The sequence below is a fragment of the Schistocerca nitens genome, chromosome 2, assembly GCF_023898315.1.
Source record: "Schistocerca nitens isolate TAMUIC-IGC-003100 chromosome 2, iqSchNite1.1, whole genome shotgun sequence".
NCBI lineage: Eukaryota > Metazoa > Arthropoda > Insecta > Orthoptera > Acrididae > Schistocerca > Schistocerca nitens.
The window spans coordinates 966141387-966160870 of NC_064615.1; the positions used below are offsets into that span (position 1 = coordinate 966141387).

The 19484-nt window shown below is 38.5% G+C and overlaps 1 protein-coding gene across 1 annotated transcript; it reads left to right on the forward strand.

The window, feature by feature from the left end:
• The first annotated feature begins 3406 nt into the window (after positions 1-3406).
• On the forward strand, positions 3407-15092 carry LOC126234745 (immunoglobulin-binding protein 1). Its single transcript, XM_049943490.1, has 3 exons — positions 3407-3631; positions 4909-5645; positions 14689-15092. Exons 1-3 carry the CDS (start codon positions 3515-3517, stop codon positions 14894-14896), a joined length of 1062 nt encoding a protein of 353 aa, XP_049799447.1. The 5' UTR covers positions 3407-3514; the 3' UTR covers positions 14897-15092.
• Positions 15093-19484: the final 4392 nt, after the last annotated feature.

A 19484-nucleotide genomic window follows, 5' to 3' on the forward strand; every position in this document is an offset into this window, starting at 1 on the left:
TTTCAATTTCCAGGAGTGTATTTATCATTAAGTAATTGTTTGCTTTGTGTTATGAGAACATAGGTTCTTGTCATTCAGCTAGCAGGAATCTTCAGTTATTGAACATGCTTAATCATAATGGTGGAAGGAGTAGCTGGCAAGTTATGTTTTTAAATTTCTCTTCAATTGTCTTGTCATTATTTTCTTTCTTTCAGAAATGACTCTGTTCCACCAATGAAACAGCTACTACAGATACTCAGATATTTTTTCCTTTGCTGATTTCCTTCTGTCCATTGGAGACTTCATTGGTATTGGCAACAGAACAGCCAGCAGGATTATTAAAGGATTGTGTATGACACTGGACAACATGCACGAGAGACAGTTTCTTTTAATTATTTCAATTGCCTGATATAATATAATGTAAAACACTCATTGCTGCTGTAATGAATTAATCATTCTAAGACATAAACACAACAGCAAGCTAGCCAGTAACACCTCTCAGAATTTTCAGTCAAATCAATCTCTGTGAAGTCTGTGTCACAGAGTTTGTTGGAGAGACTGAAAAGACGAACTATTTTACAAAGCAGACTGCATTTCACAATTGTTTCTACAATATGTGCATACTTACAATTCACCATCTTCCGTACAGCTACATTTCATGGAATACTATCGTGTGTAGAAATGTTGCACCTGAATCGAATTGACTGTGATGTGCTTCTGTTGACAACTTTATCAAATCGTGTATTTCATTGTACACAATTTGGAACTTACATTCCATGTATGAGGAGCCACCAATATGTAGCCTCTGCTATCTTTCCTGGGCATAACATTTACGTGTCAAAAAAATCGTACGTCAGTTATAGTTGCTCTGTAGATTTATGGAAGTTGTTTGTGAATGGAAACTGTTGCATATTTTTTCCCATACCGTATTCGGAAATCTAGAAAGATCTCTCACTGGCAAAACAACAAATACTTGATCCTTTAATTAATTTCAGGAAACATTGTACATATAAGTAGCCTACCAATGTAGTTAAATGTTTTGCACTAATATTTTCATTGAATGAGATTGAAGCAGTTTTCGTTTTTCCTACTACGCTCTTGAACTCATTTGCAGTTTCTTCCAGCCTCAAAGTATCCCCAAGAAAATAGTTTTGCGATCTGGAACGCTTATCAGTCATGTAAGATAGACTATTTCTGCATCCAACGATTATATAAATATCAAATGACGTACGTGAAAATACCCAGAGTACTGTTCAGTTGTTGCCAACTTAACTGGACATTAACGTTCTTCCAGGAATAACTAACTGGGAAATAAAGTGGCCTCATACAACGCCCATTCCTCAGTGAGCTGTTCTTGGATTTATCCCGAAATTGTACAACCGCCCACAGACGAGTAAAGATCTGTCGCCATGGTGACAGATGTTTCACCTCTGAGTTTGACTTGACCAGGATTTCGTCGATATATACGTACAAAAGTCTAAGTCATGTGTGGTTTCATCCATGAACAGTTGAAATGTTTGAGCAGCATTACAAAGTCCAAAAGGCGTTTGTGTAAATTCGAATAGTGTGCAGATGGCAGTTTCAGCAATGTCGTCCAGTGCCACATGTACCTGGTAGAATGCGCGAACTAAATCCAACGTAGAAAAGATGTGCTTATCCTTTTTTGGGACCACGGTGTAGTGGAGGTGACCGACTATTGCTTGATGGGTGCGACTCCTTGTGCAAGCGTTGACGAGAATTCCTGGTTAACTATCTTCAGTTTCTGGGATGTCAAGCGGCGTGGTCGAGCATGGAATGGTGGTCCAGGTGTAGTCAGAATATAGTGCACTGTCGAGTACTGCACAGGTGCCAGTGTGGAAGTCTGGCATGTGATCTCCAGTAACTGTCTGAGGAACTCTATGAACGCAGAATCACCGGTAATCATACGTATTGCTGTGCCTTCCACATGATGCACTCAACCTTGGCTTGCTACGTTGGTAATAGTGCCGAGAAAGCGTCGGTGACGGAGGTCAGGCAAGAATTAATAAAACGATAAAAAGTCCGCTCTGTGTATGTGGTGCGTCACGTCGGCTACGCACTGCCACTCAAATTTCCCGCCGTAGGCCGAAGTTCAACAATGATGTGAAACAACCATACGTTGCGACTGTAGAACCATTGGCGGCGAAAAGGTAGGAATCATCACAGTTGCTACGTGGCAGATGGACAGATAGATAGAATGACATTTCAGCACCTGTGTCTACTAAACACTGTAACCTTGTGCCATGTTCCATTACAAACAGGCGACGGCTGCCGTCTGGAAAGCCAGTGGCCTCATCACTGGCTTCCTGCTCAGTTTCCCTGTTCGCACAGCAAGCTCTTCAGAACCATATCGCCGGTGGTACCAACAAACTCTTGTGACGAAGATGAGCGGCTGCACTTTCCTGGTGAGCTGTGGCGACGACATCGGCGACTGGTAGCCTGGGTCAATATCGCAGTGAGCTCGGCAACCTGTGCTTGTAGCGCGGCGAGGGTGTTTTCTGCCTGAGGCCTGGGCAAACAGTTACGGCCCACGCGGACGGATACATTTCCGCTAAACAATCCGCTGTTTGTACGAGTGCATATAGATCGCCGGAGCACACTGTAAATACCTTCTGTCTATCGGGTGGCAGGCATGATAACCAAATATTTCGCAGAATGTCATCACTGAATGCTAATGTGCGCAGCTGGCCTAGTAGCTGCGACGGGGAGCGATCGCCCAGCTCTTCAGTGCAGAGTAGTTTTTCCAATCTCTTCGCCTCAGACTCCGAGAGCCGGGTAATCAGGGCGTTTTAAATGGTTAAGTAGTGATCAGTGCTCGGTCGTGACGTCAGAATGTCTTGACCTTTGTAGCCATATCTTCACTGAACGCAGCAACTACATAAGTGTACTTCGTGTCATCTGCAGTTACATGCGCAGACTTCTGCTCGGGATTCTCTTGCCAAAACGGTGACGACTTTACTGTCACGCGATTAACTACTGCGCCACTAGACACGTCTACAGTTGATGATGGATCTGATATTGTGGAGTTTCTGTGGACTCGGGGGCGGAAGATGCGCGACGCAGTTGATGCGAATGTTTGTACTTAGCGGAACGCGGCACGATACAAGCGTCAGTGACCATCAGAGATCACGTCGGGGTCACCAATTGCTGAGTGGCTAGATAATTAGCATTATTAAAATATCAAAACTAAACCGTAGTACGTACGACTCCGTTAAACAGCACATTCAACGATAGAATAAAACATACATAAGACAAAGAGAAAACATAAGTCAGTGATTGCGCCGAACATAATCATTAAAACAGTCATCACTTCCGCGTAGCATTACACTGCACATCAGTATAAAAGCATGTAAAATATCTTGCGAATCTGTTCGAACCTCGTTGGAATCAAACTGAATGTTATCGCAGACGTTCTGCATGTAACATCGCTGGATTGTTGTTATTTTGAGTGTAAGTCATTCGTTTGTTTTGGGAGCGTTCGAGGTTTTTCTACGAGGTATTTTGTGTCCAATCTTCAATGGCTAATACCGACGATCATGAGATGCGACAAGTATCCGAAATGTTTGATGAAGGTCTTCAAATTTACAAGAAATTGGACAAAATAGACGAACCAACGAATAGTAGCTCAGTTCAGGTAAATACACATAAAACAGTTTTTCTTATTTTTTTTAGTATTTTAAGCACATCATATTATCATGTTGGAGCGTGGTGAAACTAGGTATCTTATCAGCGCCTCATGTACAGGTGAATTGTGATTTATTCGTCTCATAGTGTACATACGCTAATGATTTGATTAGAGTACATGAAACGTGTCAAAAAGATATAATACAGCTTCATTTCTATATAACTATAGTTAAATAGTGGCAGAAGTATTTCAACATTAATGTGATGTTTCTGCGAAAAGACAGCTACTTTTTACTCGACAAGATTAGTGATAAACTACTACATCCTGCTCAGATAATCTGTTCATCCTTAATGAAATCTTCACCCGAGTTTCAGCACCCCTGAAACAGAGTATCATGTAGCTTTGTTTTCGCTGAATCTAGCTTCGTACTCAGAACGTTTTTTCCCTTTGAGTTTCTAGTAAATTTTCATACCCATATACTGAGAGTGATCAAGCATTCTAAATTGCTACTTACAAAGACGATAATACCATAGATATGTGGGGAAGGAATGTTCAATGATTGGAAGATTTTTAAATAATAAGTTACATGATTGTCTTGGAGGTACAGCATACGTTTCTAATTATGTTTTCTGCTGTTTCATTGTAAGCAATATGTTGCTAGAGCTTCCCCAAAACAGAATGCCGAATCTTATAACTGATTGGATGCATTTATAATATGAAATTTTCCTTGTATCCATGTCAGTGGCACAAGGCAATTTTATTTACTACACAAATGCAAAGCTACGTAATTTGTTGAATATATACTCAATATGTTTACTCCTAATCAAATTCTTATCGAGTTTCAATCCTAAGAATTTTCAGAGAATTCATTCTTCTAGATGTTGCTTTTCTTATGACATATTTTAATTTCCTGAGATTTTTACTGTTTTGATCAGAACTGGATCATATGGGTTTTTGGGAAGTTTTTGGTTAACCACTAAGCTTAAACCATGTTTTTAGATGATTTTTATATTCATCATGCTGACAAGGATGTTTACTGCCTCATAGTCTTCAATTTATACAGACATATCATCTGGAAAAAAAAAAAAAAAACGACGTGGCATTTATGTGGATCGGTAGATTATTAATGGAGAATACGAACAAATAGGTTGTAGAATACAGCTGTGAGGGACATTGTTTTACTGTTTACCATTTGGAAAAAAAAAAAATTGCTGCATTTGAAGACACAAATTCTCTTTGTTTTCTGTTGCACAAGGTAATTACATCCACACTTGTTTGTCTTGCAGAGCCTCATCAAGAAAGCAATGCATATTCTGGAGGACGCTACAAGACTGATATCATTAGCGGGTGTTTTTAGTTCAAATGAAGCTTTGGAAGAAATTGCTACAAATGATATTAAGTACCTACTCTTACCGGCACTTTTAGGCGGTCTGGCTTTGAAATTGTGCGTGGACGACCGCCTAGAAGTCATTAATACAGCAGAAGTATATTTTCGTGACTTTCTTACACGATGCAAGGACTATGGTGTTATTGATATAGAAGTACCGCAACCTTCACAACAAGATGATGACAAAGTGGTCTCGCCAGTTGGGCCTCAATCAAGTAATCTCATTGACATGGCAATCAAGAGAAATACGAAACTCCAGAGATATAAAGAGCACAAAGAATTAGAAAAGAAACTGGAACTTCTGGGGAAGGAAATGGAAGAAAGTAATGTAGACGAAGAAGTGAAGCGTAACTTTTACATAACATTGATAAAGTGTTTTGCTAATCAGGCTGTGGATGAGTTGAATAATATTGAAATGGAGAAACCATTAATTGCACACATGGCTCAAGTCAGAAAAGGTGCTGCGTTAGGAATTGAAGAGGAGAAGTCCAGAAAAGTGCGTCCTCCTCAGAAGCCACTTAAGCCCATAATTATCACAAAAGACGAGGTGCAGAAGAAGGTATTTGGAGCTGGGTATCCCAGTCTTCCCGTTATGACGGTTGAAGAATTTTACGAAAAGAGAGTCAAGGATGGAGAGTAAGTTGCACTATTCTCCATTGTACCATACATCTTAGATCTTTAGGAGTGCATTAAGAGTTCATTTGGTAATGGGCATGTTTCCCTGCCTTCTCTCTCTGTGTGTGTGTGTTTTTTTTTTTTTTTTTCACAATATTGCCATTCTGTTTGGTCTTCCAGATACCATATTACCATTTAGGGGGGAAAAAAAAAATTAGGTAGTCTGGAGATTTAGAGCAATTGTTGGGTAGTGTGTCTAGTTTTTCTGATCAAAAGTGTGTTCCTCATTACACATTTGAGTCTAGTGAATAACCCGGGCAATCAGTCTTTTCTTTGTAATATAATGTTTTATGTAATATAGAAACCATTTAGAATGTTTTTGTTTATATGTTTTAGTTGCAGATGACAGTTGTATCTGTTTGTTTCTTGTGGATTGACTCATGAAGATGATGATCCATTCAGGAGAAATATGTTTGGAATTGTTGTGTGCTAGACGTACATGTGCCCTTTTTATGGAGTTGTGATGAGACTGAACTGTAGCATGCTCCAATACCTAAGTTAGTTTGGAAGGTTATAGTTTTCTTGTGATGTGGTTAGTCCACTGAAAGTGTTGTGACAGTAGTATCATAGTAAATAACGAAGTGTCCAATTCCACCCATCTGCTTTGACCCATGACGCCCGAAATATGGCAGAAACAACCATACACTACGACTCCAATATGGCGCCTATGACGTCATTACGTAAACATGACAACAAACACCAAAATACATTGAAAAACCAACACACACACACACACACACACACACACACACACACACCAAAATACATTGAAAAACCAACACACACACACACACACACACACACACACACACACACCTTCCACAAAATACCTAATCAATCTAACGGGACAAGCGTGGGAAATTGGGGGTTTTTGGGGTGGGGACAAACTAAATATAAACACACGTCACTAAAACAAATGACAAAAAAAACACTAAAATAACAAGACCCCACAACCTTCCCAAATTTCACTACACACAAAATCCACTGGAATCGATCACTTCCCTTGACCTAAATAGGTCAACAGAAACAACTGATACCACACTAGGAATCTCAAAAATTTCACCACCACAACATTTAATCCTACGACAAAAAACACCTAGAAAATCAAAATTGCAATCGTACACTTCCCTTTACCTGTTATCCTTACGACATACAGCCATCCCTGGTCAGAGACGCCAGAACAAGTAAGCCTCATTTCTTCATGACACACTGAACACTTCACAACTTCAGCCTACAGGCCGAATAGCTGAAGAAATTTTATTAGAGACAATGGATTGTCCCCCATCATTGCCGACAACCAATAACTGTTGACCTTGTCAGTCATATCCATACCTACCAAAGACATAAACAAAGCAATTTACCAAAATTCACGCACAATGAACAGAAAAAAAACTACAATAACGTTGACATCACAAAACCAAAATCGTTAACTAACTGAAAAATATTCCGCTGTAACCACAATCACCACCGATACCACACACGTGCAATGCTACAATGCAAGTGAACCCCATACACCACATAACACGTTACCCATAAACACACCACCAGAGAGAACCACCGACCGCAACAACACGCCACCTCTACGCAAACTAAACCAAAAACATGACCTAACACACACACACACACACACACACACACACACACACACACACACACACACACACACCACCAGAGAGCACCACTGATCACATCAAAATGACACCTACAAACACGCCACTCTCACAAACTAAACTCCGTGCTGTTGTGACGTCACACACCACAACAGCCTTACATCACGTGTTAAAGCTGACGGGTGGGATTGGAAGCTTCCATCACCCCGTTTCGTATACCTTACACATGACTACATTTATGAAACTATTCAGAAAGCCTGTTTTTCCACTGTGGTTTAATGTTTCCAGCTTTTGGCACATTTGAAGGCATTAATAACAAGAACATTCCCTGCCATATATTTCTGGAGGTTTTATTAGTTTATCAGATTTTATTTTGCTGATGTATGTTGGTTGTAGTAACCTCAACCGTGGATTTTCTCTTGAAGCTCATATATCTGCCTTGTTAATGACATGAATGGTCTTTTGCCATTGGATCTTGTTTATTAATCCCCCACATTTTCCTATGCAAGCTGTTTCAATAATTAACACAGCATTTGTCATGTGAGGTGTATCTAATTTAGTCAACTTTTTTGTGGACTTCCACTTCAGTTACAGTGAAGCTACTTCAGTTTTTGCACATGAATGGTAACAACATAGAGAAAGAAGCAATAAATAAATCATTAAATAAATGCTAATCACTCTTTGAATGAAAAATGTACATTGTTGGAGGGATAGTATGTTTTCCATATTGAGTGTTACTGAGGTCCTTTCTGTTTGTATCAGCATTAATTATCAGAGCAGGAATATTGGGAAACTGACAGAATCATCTGTGTTAAAGCAAATGTAAATGATATCAGAAATTGAATGAAACTATATAGTTCCAGAGACCTTTTCATGTCTCAAACATCATGATGTATATATGCAGACTGAAGCGATGAGTGAAAATCTCTACTGAAGCCAAGATGTTTGAGACTTGAAAAGGTCTTTTGAATAGTTTCATTTGATTGAAGCACCTATGTCTGGGTTTCAGGCAGGACCCCCATTTTGTTTGATGCTATTCACATAGAGTTGGAGAACCTCTGCAGTGCTGTTAAAGTTTAGGGGGAATACCAAGTGGGCTCAGTTGTGAATGAGAATTTGTGTAGAGGAGGGAGGCATGGTAGTGTAGTCCATGCAGTTGTGCGAAGCCACTGTGCGAGGGTGGTGCGGTGGTTAGGTTCATCTGCCTACTGAGCAGGAGACCTAGATTTGAATCCTGGCCGTGGTACACATTTTTGTTTGTCACTTTGGTCTGAATATACAATTTAGGGTCCTCTGTTGCCAAGTGTCTTGTGTTCTGTGAATTCACATGACTGGAAAGATGAAATCATGCTTCATTATTCATGATATAATGGAAAGGATCTAACAAGCCATCATTGATGTCATACAAAAGCCACTTGCAGTGATCTACATGTTTCTGTCATCCTCCCATAATTACTGCAGGCCTGTTGCACGATATGGCTTCAAATTAAGACTTCTCAATATCCGCTGGCAGCTCCTCCTACTTACATGCACCTTTCAGACCAGTTTCTGTGTAGACTTCTATTGGCTATGAATAATTCTGTGGCAAATATCTGCAATACTTCCAGTATGCGAATTGAAGGAATTCTTTGTCATTTTACATTTTGCACAGATCTGTATGTGCACCAGTTTTTATACAGACTCTGTATTGCTCTCTTTGCTGGTAGTATTTACCTGGATGCTTAATACTGAAAATTTCATGAGTTTCAGTAATCATACATGTTTCCACATATGCTTCCACAATTTTAATTCTTTCTTCTATCTTGAAAGTAATTTTGTAGGCCGCAAAGAGAAACGTCTAACTTCACTGATGAAATAAACTGAAATGCTGAGAGAAAAATGCTAACAATAGATTATTGCATAAAACTGTCCATTGTTGTAGCTATTTACTCTGTTTCAGAAGTCGAAATACTGCATTCACTTTCAAAGGGCCGCAATCTACTTTTAACTGTGCTACCCTGTATATATTATTTCAGAAGTGATTAGTACCTTGCATTATCACTGGATTAATGTTTAGTTTCTAAATTACTTTTGTATCTGTTATATAAGTAAGTTGAACAAATGGAAGGACGTTCAGGGTTTTAATCTAATTTATGGTAAGGTTATAATGACTGAGCACAAACTTTCTTCAAAGGATCCACTCCAACATTCACTGCAATCAATTTAGAGAGACCTTGGGGAAACCTAAAGCTGATGGTGTAACAGACATTTGAGCTTTGCTGCTCTTGGATAAACACTCAGTTGATTTTACCAGTGCATCAGCAAGCGCAGTGGAAAGTATTCCATTTCATTCCTATGAGAAATGTTCCCATGAATTTCACATTTTTAATCCAGTGTGACCAGAAAATTATTGACTCTTGCCAGCCTTTATATTTAAAACTTGTGCCTTACGCTACACTTCTCTGTAGTTGCACAGCCCATGACCTAGCGATGTGAATAATTTACAGTTGTACATAACTGAAAATCTTTCTGTCAGATCAGCTTTTAATCAAAAAGCATTACTTAGTTTTGTTTCCAGGAAAAGTTTGAAATCAATTATACATGTCATTATTACTCATTAGCTTAGTGTTTTACTTTGAAATTTTATGAATTTTTCATTGAAATAACTGTACAGTAGAATTCTGTTGGAAAATTATAATACAAATCTCGTGAGAACCTGTGCTCAGAAATACACTTAGACTTATTGGGATGCGATTTTTGTGGTATGGTTTCACTTTTACTTACTGTTTGAACAGATTGCTCATCAACTACTAGATCCCCTTTTTTGTTTTAGTTTCCAAGAACTAACCTTTGTATTGGGGCCAGATTTGAAAATCAATTTTCATTTCACAATAGCTATACCTTCCTAAGTGAGTTTTTTCCTCCTGTAAATGACTGTTTTGTGTTTAATGGATAATTTATTATTAACCACCAACCTCCCTAAGAATATTAACATAACTCTTGAGCACCAGCACTATAATTTTCAACTGTACCTCTGATGACTTAGATATGAGTGACTGGAAGGTGATGTATTTTCATGTCATGGTAACACCAGATATTATTTTGCAACAATAACACTATTTTTGAGTATAATAGTAATGCAAATACAACTCAGTTTCATATAACATTTGATGTAGAATCTAATGACTTTAGGATGTGTAGTATTGTGTCAGGTCTAAAAACAAAATATCATTAGATTTTGCACAATGTCTTTCAATCATTGTAGGAAATTGTACTGTGGAAAATAATCCTTAGCTGGCCATTAACAATTCTGGGGCCCTCTGTCATACAGTCTGACAGAAAAACAACAATAAAGTCTCCAATTAAGTCTGCATAACTTCATTAAAACTATTTCTAACTGCTTTATGAGTCTTAGGATACTTCTTGCGGGTGGCCAGTAAACTGCTAGTACTACAGTTTGCATGTTTTCTAACCCATTATTTAGGCACAACTGTCAAAAAGTATGCTATTATTGTAGTTTGCACCCCCCATTCCCTCCCACAAACTGTCACTCGGTATACACCACAATTAAGAGCACTTACTAAACAGCCTTGCCTGTGGCTTACACAAACCATATTTAGTAATAAGTATTACTTAAATGAAATGTATGGGAAAAATTCGGAGTAGGTATTAAAATCCATGGAGAAGAAATAAAAACTTTGAGGTTCGCCGATGACATTGTAATTCTGTCAGAGACAGCAAAGGACTTGGAAGAGCAGTTGAAGGGAATGGACAATGTCTTGAAAGGAGGATATAAGATGAACATCAACAAAAGCAAAACGAGGATAATGGAATGTAGTCGAATTAAGTCGGGTGACGGTGAGGGAATTGGACTAGGAAATGAGACACTTAAAGTAGTAAATGAGTTTTTCTATTTGGGGAGCAAAATAACTGATAATGGTCGAAGTAGAGAAAATATAAAATGTAGACTGGCAATGGCAAGGAAAGCGTTTCTGAAGAAGAGAAATTTGTTAACATCGAGTATAGATTTAAATGTCAGGAAGTCGTTTCTGAAAGTATTTGTATGGAGTGTAGCCATGTATGGAAGTGAAACACGGACGATAAATAGTTTAGATAAGAAGATAATAAAAGCTTTCGAAATGTGGTGCTACAGAAGAATGCTGAAGATTAGATTGGTAGATCACATAACTAATGAGGAGGTGTTGAATGGGATTGGGGAAAAGAGGAGTTTGTGGCACAACTTGACGAGAAGAAGGGACTGGTTGGTAGGACATGTTCTGAGGCATCAAGGGATCACAAATGTAGCATTGGAGGGCAGCGTGGAGGGTAAAAATCGTAGAGATGAATACACTAAGCAGATTCAGAAGGATGTAGGGTGCAGTAGGTACTGGGAAATGAAGAAACTTGCACAGGATAGGGTAGCACGGAGAGCTGCATCAAACCAGTCTCAAGACTGAAGACCACAACAACAACATGTGATAAACTTCAAATTAAAGGAAACACTGATGAACAACTACTGGCCAAGTGACCACTTTTCCCTGCAGACTACTTGCCCCAGTAAGTGTTCTACGTAAACACATATATTTACATGTTACATATGTTCTGGAAAAATTCCCATTTGGGGGCAGAAATCCTGCATAAGAAACTTTGGAGTTAAAACTGCTTGACCTGGTATCCAGAATATGTGAGACAGGCGAAAACAGACAGACTACAAGAAAATACAATATCCCAATTCCAAAGAAGACATGTGCTGATACATCTGACCAAACTATCAGTTTAATTAGTCATGATTGCAGAATACTAATGTGAACTATCTGCAGAAGAATGGAACGACTAGTAGAAGGCAATGTGGTGGAAGGCAAATTTGGGTTCTCAATAAATGTGGACACATATAAGGCAATAATGACCTTCTGTTGGTAAATGTATGTGTATGTGTGTGTGTGTGTGTGTGTGTGTGTGTGTGTGTGTGTGTGCGTGCGTGTGTGTAGACTACAGACAAGGAGCGTGGTACTCCTCCCCCCTCCTGAGGTTGATACGACTTTCTACACACTTTGTGTGAAACTGTAAACAATGTGTTCTGTATTGGCTGTAGGCAGCTATATGAACAATTTGCAGTATGTGAGTGCTCTGAATGGGCGATATTGAGTATCAAGCAGAGTTTAAGTTCTTCTAAAAAATGGCTGATGGCAACCAAAATTAATATGAAGTTTTTAAATGTGCATGTTGACTCTTCTCCTTAAATTTCCACCATGGAGAAATGGGCTGCTGAGTTTGAACAAATCATGAAAGTGCCCAAGATGATCCACATGAGGAACACGATGAACATCAAAGGTCGTAGAAAAAGTGTGGGCTGTGATATTGGAAGATCAGGCTATGAAGGTGTATGAAATTTCAAAGATTGAAGGGATTTTTAAAGACTATATTGGCTCTGTTTTACCATGAAGAATTGCATGTGTAAAAGCTGTGTGGGAGTTGGGTACCGCACCAGCTCGACAATTTGTGAACAGTGTTTGGCATGATTTTGTAAAAAGGAAAGTGATTTCCTACAACAGAATGTGACAGATGAAACATAATCAAAATAACAGTCAAAACAGTGGCAAGAAGCTGATTCTTCAGGTACAAAGATGGCAAAGATGATGTCATTCAGGAAAAGTTGTGGCATTAGTGTTTTTGGATGCAAAAACAATTCTTTTCAGTCACCACCTTCAAGAAAGTAAAACAATAATTGGTAAATATTACTCTAACGTTCTAATGGATCTGGATATAAAAAATTGAAAAAGATACATACGGTATGAAAGGAGAAAACTCATATTTCACCGGGACAGTGCACCTGTCAACAAAAGTATCTTGGGAATGTGAAAAGTAAGGGATCTGCACTACGAAGTGTTGCAACATCCACCATATTCCTCAAATTTGGCTACCCCAGATTCCATCTCTTCCCAAAACTCATTGTCATCATGGCTGGTCAGCATTTTCTTGTCCAACCAAGAAGTGATTAAAACTGCATATCGTACTTCAGCAGGAACATGACACTGATGAACATGACACTGATGGAATAATCTTGCAGGAACACTGTTAGATGAAGTATACTAATATTAAAGGAGATCTGTAAAAGTAAAAGAAGGTTTTTAAAAGGTAAATTCTCGTTTTCATTATGAAGGTGAGAACTTTTCACATCACCCTTGTAGCCTGTCCCCCATGTTATTCAGTTTGCAAATAAAGCAAGCAGTAAAGGAAATTAAGGAGAAATTCTATGTCATATATAGAAGTTGAGCATGCACAATAAATAATTCTGATAGGAAGAGTGTATAAAAACTTCTGAATTGTGGTGTTACAAAAAATGTTGGTTAGATTTATGGAATTACTAATGAGGTTTTATTGGATTCAGAAGAAAAGAGCTCTACAGCCCAACTTGACTAAAAGAATGGGTCAGTTGATAGGACACATCCTGAAGCATAAAAGAACAGACAGCAGGGCAATTTAGCAAAGTATGATGGCTGAAAATTATAAGAGCGAGACTAAGGCATGAATACAATAAGCAGGTTCAACTGCATGTAGGGGGTAGTTGTTATGCAGAGATGAAGTATTGTGGAGATCTGCATCCAACCAGTCTTTGGACCCAAGATTTAAACAAAGCTTATGTTATTATTAATTCTACAAACAGTAGAGGAGTTATTACTACGTTACCACAAACAACACTTTGTTTCATTCACCACTTTCATTAAAAGCAGACAATTTATGGAATTTGAAACTTTTTGCTCGGATTCCTTGCAATTAGAGTGTACTGAAAAGTCATTATACAATAGACAACTTTTGTAAGCTGTCCAAAGTGCGAATTGAGAGGATAGCTACTTTGAGAGACATACATTCTGCAAATCACTATGAATTTGGTTAAAATGTGTGTGTTCCCAAACTGTTGTTATCAGTCATTAAAATGTGAATTTGAACAACAACAAAAGTGCATATGCTGTGTTCTGTGCTGTCCAACACTGGATGAGTGAGAATGCAAATCATTACAGAATGTGTCTAAAAAGTTCAGTTGTACTATCGGATAAGAATCCCTTAACTTCCACTCTTTCCCCTGCTTTCAGTGAAATGTTGGGAAGCAGTGAGATGATTTGTCCTGCTAATGAATAGTTCCCATTGTTCCTTCGCAGAACATTATCATATGTAATAAATAGATCACAAATCATATGTATTTTACTTTCTGTATTTACATTGTACAGCAGCTTATTTTTGCTTGTAAGGCAGTCAAAAGACCTGCCTTGCAATGGCCTTAGGTCTCTCTCTCTCTCTCTCTCTCTCTCTCTCTCTCTCTCTCTCTCTCACACACACACACACACACACACACACACACACTGGTATGTACATGTTATTGGACCTTTGTACATTTACCATGGTTTGTTTTATTCCAGTTTCCCTGATCCTACCCAAGCAAAGGCTTTAAGCCTTCAAGACATGGCTGCTAGAGAGAATGCAAATGAACTGGCAGAACAAGAAGAAATGAAGAAAGAACTGGCAACAGAGAAGGACGAAGAAGAAGCATTGAGAAGAGCAAGAGAATGGGATGAGTTCAAAGATGAGCATCGTAGGGGGTGGGGTAACAGAATGAATCGCAGTTAAGATAAAGCATTGTTCTGAGCCAGATGCTAAACTTCAGGATTTGCTGAAAAGATGATTCAGGACAGCATATTGATTTGTGTACATTGTTGGCTATGTCCAGATGTTTCTTTAATAAAAATGTCTAGGTGGACGATGAAAAAATGTGTGTGTGTTTCCTAAGCATGGAAGGTTATATAATAATTGAAAATAAAGTAATTTAAAAACAAAACAACATGGTTTATAATGTTCTGTGAAATTGTTACCATGCCCTATATACATGCTTGTGTGGATGAAAGGAGAAAAATGTGCAAAGAGGTTCTTTCTTTGTTTTCTAACATTTCAAGAAAGATGAAATTGAAAGACAAAATAGTTTTGTATTGTTTATGACATGTTGTTTTCCCTTACAAGCCTGAAACGTGACTGTGATAAGTGCGCACACACACAGTCAGATGTAAGGTGAGTAACTAGAAACGGAAAGTGAGTACTAAGTTACAAATACATAAACCAACAGTCAGTATACATAGTAAATATTAGGATTGAAGTACAAGGTTATTATGAATGAGTGAAGCAATTTCACAGATTTGCTGTAGCTATATTATTTGATGTATTGTGACATGCAAATACATAGAACATACAAAAAATGTAGAAAGAAAGCTTTTTTTTACAAGTGCTCCATATGTGCTCTGCTCCCCTACTGATCTTGCAGATATCTTGTCAATAATCAAGTTCTTCGCATGTTTGTCATAGCATGTCTTTGTAAATCTGTTCAAAATCACTGTTGGTGTGAGCTTACGGTTCTGATAGCTTTGTTAGTAGAGGAAGCCTAAACATCAAGTCTTTCACATAACCCCACAGAAAAAGTCACATGGAGTTAGGTTGGGAGAGTTTAGAGGCCATGACATGAATTACTGATCATCAACCCTACCATGACCAATCGATTGGTTTCTTAATTAAGAATTTATGAACATTATGACGGGAGTGGGGTGGAGCACCATCCTGTTGGTAGATGAAGTCCATACTGTTGGTCTCCAGTTGTGGCATTTGACAATGTTCCACCAGGTCCAGATTTATGTCAACTGTTTCTTCACTCACTGTAGGCCAACCTGTTGATTTCCCTTGCAGAAGCATCGTAAAGCTTTAAACTACGCATGCCTTCACTGAATGGATTTGGCAATTGGTGGATTTTTGTAGAACCTCGTTCTGAAGTGTCATTCATTGATGTGAACACATTTCAAGCACAACATATGCTTTCTCAGTGCCTGTCACCATCTTGCCTAACTGCTCACTCCTGCACTCTCAGGGCAGAAGTCTGAAGTGTGGTTGCAAATATACAAAACTTTTTGAATTTTTTTGTGCGAGTGTTGAGTTCTGTAACAGTATTTCAATTAATGTAGTTATAGTGAATATATGAAATCACTCCAATCATTTATAACAACCTTGTACTGTGTACCTCCCATGCTACTTACATACCTATACATTTATGAAATTTTGTTGTGTGTTCATTGTGGGTGATAAGTGTGTATCACATCATTGTTGCTGATTTTCATAGAACTTGATTTGTTGCAGAGTCCAGCCTGTCACAAGTGCCTAAAACACAAGAAAATCCGTTCTTGACTATGGTTTTAGACTTAATATTATTTGTGCTAATTTTTTTACCTATAGTTCAAAAGGTCCCATTATTTACTGAAAGAAATGTCCAACACTTATACTGTCCAGTAGGAATTTTTGCATACAATATGTGTTTAAGAATTTTTTTTAAACATTTAGTGATTTTGAGCAAGGATTCATTTGTCACTCTAAAAGTTTAAAAAGCTAGAAAGAGAGGTGTAATATTTACTTTCTTCATATCCTTTCATTCATCTTAATTTCATTCCACCTTCTTCTCACTTTAGACTCCTTTCCAATTTTTTGCCTCCCCTGTTCAGTTACCAATGGCCTGCCATTTTTTAGCAAACAACAACTTAAATTTCTGTTTTTCCCTTTGTTAACTCAGTTCCTTCCTTGCACCAAATGACCCTATTGATGTGAGATTCTGAATGACTTTTCCTTAATTATAACACTTTTAACTCTCTTGTTTGTCTATTCTACTTAAGGAAGCATTACTTCTGAAAGTTAGATGTTCAATGCCTTATTTTATTTCTTTTTGTGTAGATTTTGCTGTAGATATTGGTGTTTTGACAGTTAATTTGTTTGAAGTCCATGTTAAACTGAAGGTCCCCCCCCCCCCCCCCCCCCCGCCCCTAACTTTTGGGTGTGCACAGCTTTTCTGCAAGGTAATCAATATGGATGAATGAGAGTGATCAAGGTATGAAAATTTGTGACCGATTGTCAATGAGGAGCATGCACCAATAAGACTCTTAGTCTTAAGGTCTCATACATCTAGAAGGGGTAGTAAAAGAACTTACGAATGGAACTCATGCTTTATTTGCATGTAGTCAGTGTCACCATAAAATGATGGGAAATTGTAATTATTTTATTTTTGTTCATATTACAACTGTGAATGCTACTTCTGTGGATGAGATGAGTTAGTTGCTGCTGGTAAGCAGCTGGAAATTGCAAACTATTGTGAATGGAGTGTTAGGCAAAATGCCTTGAGACGTCTACGAAAGGTTACCAAAGGTGCCTGAAGTAATAGCCTCTCCAATGGATACAGTCTCGTCTGCAGGAAGTACTGGATCTGTAATCACTCCTCCACTTGGCTTGAGTGGCGTGTTCAGTGAGAGGTCTGGAAGCCCTGCACAGATACCAGTGAGAACTTAGGGTGCTTATTAACGAGTTCGAGGTACTGTCTTCTATTGAAACTGAATTTGGGTCAGCGAGACGTATTGTAACGAACAACACCTCTCATCTTGGGTGTGATACCTTCCTTGGACCACTCCAGAGAGGGTTGAGAAGACCTGTCTCACTCAACAAGTTTCAATGAGGCTCACAGTCTGCAGCACTTTCTTCAGAAATTATTGGGGCCCTCTGGTTCTGAGCTAAATAAAAGACTTGAAGCAGAGACTTGGAAGGTTCTGTGAAAAGCTATGCTGTGATTTCCTGGGCTTGCACAATAGGTTTGAGAATTGTAAGTGTCCCCCTAAATGGGTCAGGAGTGCACTACACATAGTTGTTTTTTTTTTTTTTTTTTTTTTAAACTTAGGTAAGTACTGGGAGATGAAGAAGCTTGCACAGGATAGAGTAGCATGGAGAGCTGCATCAAACCAGTCTCAGGACTGAAGACCACAACAACAACAACAACAAGTGACACTCTGACTCTCCACCCCTTCCAGATAATAATAGGTGTAGGAGAGCCCCAAGTATGCAGGCTGGTGTGGCTGAGTGGTTCTAGGCACTTCAGTCTGGACCCGCGCAACTGCTACGATCGCAGGTTCGAATCCTGCCTCAGGAATGGATGTGTGTGATGTCCTTAGGTTAGTTCTGTTTAAGTAGTTCTAAGTTCTAGGGGACTGATGACCTCAGATGTTAAGTCCCATAGTGCTCAGAGCCCAAAGTATAATGGTAAGAGTCGAAGAAATGGTCCCCACAAATGAAACAAATAAAATATTCCCAGGAAAGTCCCAGAATTTTAAGCAAGCTGGCCAAAACCCAAAACTGACAGCACTGTGATTTATGGGGTTAATTTTAGTGTATATCATAAGGATAGAGTAATGATAGGTGGAGGTGGAATATTCATCACAGTTGGCAAAAAACTCCAATTCACCACGATGCAAATGGGGTCTACACGAGAGATTGTTTGGACAAAACTCATTATCAAAGATGAGCATAAACTTGTAATTGGGTCTTTCCATCAGCTGACAGATTTGCCTTCAGATGTAAGGACAAACATCAGAAAAAAGCTTAGTTTCAATCTTCTCCAATTGTACTGTCATCATTAGAGAAGACTTAAACCAAACAAATATCAGTGTAAAAAATCACAGTTCCGTAAGTGGTGTGTGTCACAGCGCATCCTGTGAAACAGTACTAAATTATTTCTCTGAAAAATTTGTTGAACAGATAGTTCAGAAGCCCACTCATGATGGAGGTATATTAGACCCAAAGGCATCAAATAGATGTGCCTTCTTGATGTCCATATTGAAACTGGTTTAAGTGACCATTAGGCAGATGTAGCAACTATGACAACTGAAGTACAAAGGCGGCTAAATCAAACAGAAAGATTTACATATTTGTACGTGTGGTAAACAGGCAGCCACATCACATCTCAAGGAGGAATTCAAAATGTTTATATCTGGGTAGGAACACGTAAAAGAACTACAGTACAAATTTAAAAGAATATTGGACCAAACACTGGATAAATATAAACCCTGTTGAACTGTTCATTATGGGAGTGTCCCTACATGGTATACAATCACTATAAAGAAACAGTAACTTCATAATATTTGTAAAACAAAGCGTAGGGCAAAACAGAGAATACTGAATGAAATATGTTTGACTGTCAAGAGGACAATGCATGAAGTCTTGAATGACCACCATAGGTGAACCATATTGGAATTTATCTCTCAAAACTCAAAGAAATCTGGTCATGTTTAAAGGCTGTATGTGGCACCCAAGTTATTTTCCAAACACACATCCATAACACAGGAACTGATGTTGTTGTTGTTGTGGTCTT

Bases quoted from the DNA above. Each gene is read 5' to 3' on its own strand.
- LOC126234745 (XM_049943490.1), top strand. From the start codon at position 3,515: ATGGCTAATACCGACGATCATGAGATGCGACAAGTATCCGAAATGTTT. The intron at 3,632-4,908 runs GTAAATACACAT...TTTGTCTTGCAG, and splicing joins CGAATAGTAGCTCAGTTCAG to AGCCTCATCAAGAAAGCAAT. The intron at 5,646-14,688 runs GTAAGTTGCACT...GTTTTATTCCAG, and splicing joins AAGAGAGTCAAGGATGGAGA to TTTCCCTGATCCTACCCAAG.